The sequence below is a fragment of the Ictidomys tridecemlineatus genome, chromosome 2 (assembly GCF_052094955.1).
Source record: "Ictidomys tridecemlineatus isolate mIctTri1 chromosome 2, mIctTri1.hap1, whole genome shotgun sequence".
Lineage (NCBI taxonomy): Eukaryota > Metazoa > Chordata > Mammalia > Rodentia > Sciuridae > Ictidomys > Ictidomys tridecemlineatus.
The window spans coordinates 6,637,605-6,643,784 of NC_135478.1; the positions used below are offsets into that span (position 1 = coordinate 6,637,605).

Sequence of the window (6,180 nt, forward strand, 5' to 3'; positions counted from 1 at the left end):
TTACATAGTCAAAAAATTCTTGTCAAAGGAATTTGTTCCAAGGCCTTAAAACCGAATGAGGTATATCAATTTCTTCCTAGTTTATCTTACAGAAAAGTCATTACTTATTACCTGTTTTTTTCTTAAACAGTATGCTATACTTCATTGTGATCATGAACTTCTTCTCTCCTCTGCTTCTGGATTTCTAACTTTGCTTATGGAAATGCTGCAAATGTGAGTATGTAAAGAGGGGTGAATAATGGAGAAAGAATTAAAGAGTATGTAAAGACTGGGTGTCTGACTACTGACAACTGTTGTTGAAGGAGTATGAACCTAAAGTGTGAGCAGCTTCCTTGTACATACTTAATTTCAAATGCTTACAGAATAAGGGGTGCCTGTATACATATTTTTTTAACACCTACTTTATTTTTTCAAAAGGTGTTCAAGGAGTATACTAGCACAAAACGTAACCCGTGTCTCTGAATTCCAACTCCTGAGCCTCTCAGAGGACCCAGACCTGCAGCCCTTCCTCTTTGGACTGTTCCTGTCCATGTACCTGGTCACAGTGCTTGGGAACCTGCTCATCATCCTGGCCATCAGCTCTGACCCCCACCTCCACACCCCCATGTACTTCTTCCTCTCCAACCTGTCCTTGGCTGATATCGGCTTCATCTCCACCACGGTCCCAAACATGATTGTAAACATTCAAAGTCACAATGAACTTATCTCCTATGTAGGATGCTTGACGCAGATGTCTCTTTTGGCCATTTTTATTTGTATGGATTATATGCTTCTGACTGTGATGGCCTATGACAGGTTTGTGGCCATCTGTCACCCCCTGCATTATACAGTCATTATGAACCCTCGCCTCTGTGGCTTCTCAATTTTGGTGTCATTTTTGCTGAGTCTCTTGGACTCTCAGCTGCACAATTTGCTGATCTTACAAATTGCCAACTTCAAGAATGTGGAAATTGCCAGTTTCTTCTGTGACCCTTCTGTACTTCTGAATCTTTCCTGCACTGACACCTTCTCTAATAACATTGGCAAGTATTTACTTGCTGCTGTATATGGCTTTCTTCCCATCTCAGGAATCCTTTTCTCTTACTATAAAATTATGTGCTCTCTTCTGAGAATCCCCTCTTTAGGTGGGAAGTACAAAGCCTTCTCCACCTGTGGCTCTCACCTGGCAGGTGTTTGTTTATTTTTAGGAACAGGTTCTGCAGTGTACCTTGGTTCAGCTGCATCACATTCTCCCAGAAAGGCTGCAGTGGCTTCTGTGATGTACACTGTGGTCACCCCCATGCTGAACCCCTTCATCTACAGCCTGAGGAACAGGGACATTAAAAGGGCCTTGAGGAGGCTGATCTTTGTCCCTGTGGGGTCTGATTGCAATATATGTGGGAAAATGCAGTGAAGGTAAATACCTAGTCCTGTCAATATGCCTCTTATGTGTGAATTTCCCATCGAGTTCCATAGTAGAATGGTGCAGACTATGTTGGGTGGCAAATTTGGGAAGTGTTTCTATTGGGAATAAGAATTAATAGTGGTTATTTGAAGAATGTTGGATCTGGATGATGGTTATTGTATCACAACAAAGTCTATATTTAATGCCATTAAACTAAGCTATTGATGATGACAATAATGGCAAGTATTTATAATGTTAAAAAACAATGAAAATGTTCTTCAGAAGCTCCTATGTTTAAAAAACTAATTAAAGATGGGGCTGGGGATGTGGCTTAAGTGGTAGTACGCTCGCCTAGAATGCATGCAGCCTGGGTTCGATCCTCAGCACCACATACAAACAAAGATGTTGTGTCCACAGAAAGCTAAAAAATAAATATTAAAATTCTCTCTCTTTTGTGAAAAAAAATAATTAAAGAATTCAAGAGTGAAAATGGACTTTTTTTGAAAAGAATTACTGAAAAACATCAGTTGATGTTCATTTTCTACCCTTAATCTTCCACCATAGGTGTTAGGAAGTCCTTAGTTTGTGATGTGCTCACCTATTGGCCAGCTAGGAGTTCTATGCTTTGAGCCTCCAAGGTCACACCATAGTCAATGAGCAGCCTGTGCCTCTAGCCTTTCAGCTTGTTGGCTCCAGTCAGTGTGCCCCACACTGTGTTTCTTCTCACCCTGGTTGTGTCTTAGGAAGCCCCTACCTGAGTGTGCACAGATGTCAGCCCTAAAGATGAGGTGGGAGGCTCCTGGGTACCAGCCATGTGGAATCCACTCTCCTTAGTCATGACCACCTGAGCCCTGTAAATAGGTAACTGCTGAGGGAGGTGAGGATGGAGGAAGGACCAACATGCAGTGTGGCTGCCCGGAGGGGAGAGCTCTGCACAGTGTCAGTCATGGGGACTGAGAGTCGAGGCATGTGTGTGTTATCCATGGTGGTGAGCATGGCGGCCATCTCACTACAGTTTTCCTTTCCTCCCACACTGGTCCTTCTTACCACACACTGTCATCCACATGGAGGGAATGTGCTCCTTCACAGTGACCTTATCACCTTTATGAAGCTGATGAGGAGGAGGTGGACCTGGATGAGGACAGCACACAAACATATCATCCTTCCATGAGACATCCCTGAGTGCCAGGCACTGAACTGTGTGCTATCTGTAGATTGTCAAATTCTTCTGCAAAATCATCACGAAGATATAAGTGCAAGTTTATTGTATTTGACAGAGTAGAGAGGATCAGATATTTTTGTAACTTGGGCTAGCAGTTTAAGTCAAATAACTGAAACTATGTGTGAAATGCACTGTGGATTTGTGACACGTGGCATCTTGGCAGGACAGTGCTGGCAGATTATCCCTTTCACAAGCAATCCTGTTTCATTTTTCTGTCCCTTCAGAATGGGACTCTGTTTTTCTGTGCCCTTCACTTAGGATTTCCAATAGATCCCAGGACTAACACTTGCACTAATTCTGGAAAAGTGGCTTAAAGGAGACGACAATCTAAGGTTAAATCAGCACAAATCAACCAGCCCAGAGTTCCCTGTGTCCCCCTCTGCAGGACACCCTTGCAGCTGCCACATCCTCCTGAATTCTGGGAATCAGCCCTCTTCTTGGGAGGAAGCAAAGCACATCATGATTTCATGACTACTCAGGGACTTGGAAGGGATTAAGACTGTATTTGGTAGGTGCCTGCAGCTAAGACCTCTGGATTCAGCTTAAAATATTGTGATGGAGGGAAAACAGTGAAAAGATTAGCACCTCACACTGAGATTCATGATTTGATTTTATTTTCGGTTGTCTCAGCTGGTTCTTTGTAAACTTGGGGCAGGTTGTTAGTGTCTCTGTTACTCAGCAATGTCATCCAAGGTAATTTCTTGTTGATACAATGTCATTGAATCCAGATTAATGAGCAAACTTGAGCTCCCTATGTGATTAATATCGGAGAAGGTATAAAATATGGGCAAGTATGACCTAGATAGTTATTAATAGTATGGAAATGCTAATCCTCATACTATTAAAATATCTTGTGACATAAATTTACTGGCTTCACATTTCTAAAATACCCCTCTGTAGTTATATGATGTATATTTGTGATAGAATGACCAACTCTTTCACTTCTGGTATCAAAGAGTCCATACCATATTTGGCACAAGGAGTTAAAAAATACAAAAAAAAGTTTTAACAATTGGGTAGACCCTGCTCTGTGCACAGGTCCTGGCCATACTCAGTGGGGTTTCAACACACTGGGGCTCTCTCTGTACCTTCATCCCACTCAGGAATGTCCCTCAGAGGCAGTGACAAGATTGAGTACCTCTTGTCTGTATCTGTGTCATGGACACATGAGCCCCATACTTCCCCTTCACAGCATATACATCATTCATTTGCTCACGAACAATGGCAGAGATGTTCACAGGCCTATGACAAACAAAATAGGTACAAAGGGGAATTACAGGAGACCTTAGAGCTTGGTCTTAGACTCCCTTTAGAGTTTCACCTAATTCCAATGCTGCAGTGCCCATTGACAATTATATTCTTCAGTAGATTCACTATTTTCCTGATTACTGAATGTTAAAGTTAAGAAAAGAAAAGAAACAGGTCCTGGGGCTTTGGCTCAGCAGTAGGACACTTGCCTAGTATGAGTGAGGCACTAGGTTCAATTCTTAGCACTGAATTTAATTAAATAAAATAAAGGTATATCAACAATCCCCCCAAAACTTTAAAAACAAGCATACAAAAACCCCCGTAACGACAAAGTAAATGCCACTGAAGGGTATACTTAGTTTGGTTCTCATGGCAATTTTGGCTATTTGCATTCTACCCTAATAAGAATGGACCTTGTACTATCACGTGTAAAACAAATAAAAAATTAAAATTAAAAAAGAATGGGCCTTGAAAACAGATGTACCTTTAAAATTATAGAAATGAAAGTAGTAAATTGAACACACAGCTGAGCTCATCATTAGTTTTGAGTTTTAAAATTCATGTGGAAGTGGATTTTCTTTGTCTTCCCCATTAATGATGGGAAGTCCTTGGAGATTGAGATCCTGGACCAATTAGTCTAATTATAATCTTTGTACTGATCTTCCAAGGTCATATAATAGTCCTCACTCAGCCTGTGCTTGTAGTCCTTCAGTTGATGGCATCATCCAGTGACCTGTGTAGCCGTCTCTCCTCCTGGGGTGTCTGCATCAGGAAGCTCCTGAGCACACGATCTGTTCCTGTGGACACAGTTGCTCCTTCCCTGGGCTCCACACTTGGTAGGGTCTCAGGATCAGCACTTCTTGGTCATGACCCTGCAGGGAAGCAGCATGACCCAGTAAGTGCAGAGGGGGCCTTGGATGTGGGAAGGACTGGGGAAGCAGTGTTACCTCAGCACAGGGACAAACACCACAGAGTCGCCAGGTGGGAGGACACCAGCGTGCAGCTTCAACCTTGGACACTGTAGGGTTCAAGCTTTTGTTTCTGGTGGGGAGATGAGAAATCTTATCCAAAATGTGCTCTCCACCCACACTGGTTCTAACACAGAAATATCAACCACAACTGCACAAAATGGGTCCTCAAAAGTGTTTCCTAAGCTCTATGAAGGGCTAGGGTGGTGGTGATGAAGATGAGGAGGAGGAGGACAGAAGCCAGAGCACCATGAACTGAGGTGCAGGGCTTCCCAGGCTCAGGGCTGAGCAATGTGCTCTGTGTCAATTGTTTCATTTCATGTGCACCATCTCACTTTAGTTATATGTGTCCTCATTATTATTATTATTGTATAGAAAATGAAGAAATGTGTTTTACTTATGTAACTTATACTGCTTTGTTAGTATGGAAGAGCGCAGCCTTGTTTGCGTTGGGCTGTCTGACCATGCACACAGGGCACCACATGAGGATCCTGGAAGGCTGTTCCATTAGCAAGCCAAACAGCCCTTCCTCTTCCCTGTCACTGCAGAAAGAGCTTTGTCCTCTGTATCCTTCCTTGTGGGACTCTTGGGGATCACAGGGCAGAGCAATGGGGGCACCTGTTGCATGCACCATGGAAGAACAGCCACAGGTCACTGGAGAGGTCACAGTAGGGAGGCTGATGATCATTCAGCACAGATCCACTCTTGGGCCCCTCCAGAACCTCCATGAGCTCACCACATGCCCCTCCATGCTGGAAAACAGCCCACTGAATCTCAAAGCAGACCTAAGTTCAGGTCTTGTTTTCATCCTTGCTCATGCAGCTGGAAACATTTTTGCAATAAACCCGTGGTTAAGATCTGTAGACCTATGCTGAAAACTGTCTGCTGGGAATGGATTAAAAATATTTAATGTGTCGGTGTCAGTGTACAAAGAGGTCACTAGTGTTACTAGTGTCTCCCAATTTATCCTTGTCCTCTTGAGATGATTTCTAGTTGATGCAACTGCAGTGAGTCAGAATTAAGTAGATACTTATTGCTCTCATGTGAAAATATGGCATATATAAATAAAATCTGGGAAGAATAAAACCTGGATATTGTTATTACTGTTAGTAATGACTAGGTTGATCTGCATGCCACTCAACTTATACATCCTGTGACCTGTAGTGACAGTTTTCCTATTTCTGAATGGGACATTTATTTCTGACCCTATTAAAATTGTCTGTGGGAGTAGAGACAAATTAAACTAGTGTCTTTCTATGTCCATGCTTTGGACATAGAGACCCTTTTTTTTATTATTTTAAAAAGATTTTTAAATTCGTTTTAATTAGTTACACATGACAGTAAAATGCATTTCTGGA

At 42.4% G+C, this 6,180-nt stretch overlaps 1 protein-coding gene across 1 annotated transcript; it reads left to right on the forward strand.

The window, feature by feature from the left end:
• Window positions 1-202: 202 nt before the first annotated feature.
• Window positions 203-1,393, forward strand: LOC101970534 (olfactory receptor 7E24). The gene is made up of 2 exons (XM_013366058.4): window positions 203-213; window positions 418-1,393. The coding sequence occupies exons 1-2, from the start codon at window positions 203-205 to the stop codon at window positions 1,391-1,393; spliced, it is 987 nt and encodes a 328-aa protein (XP_013221512.3).
• The last annotated feature ends 4,787 nt before the right edge of the window (window positions 1,394-6,180 follow it).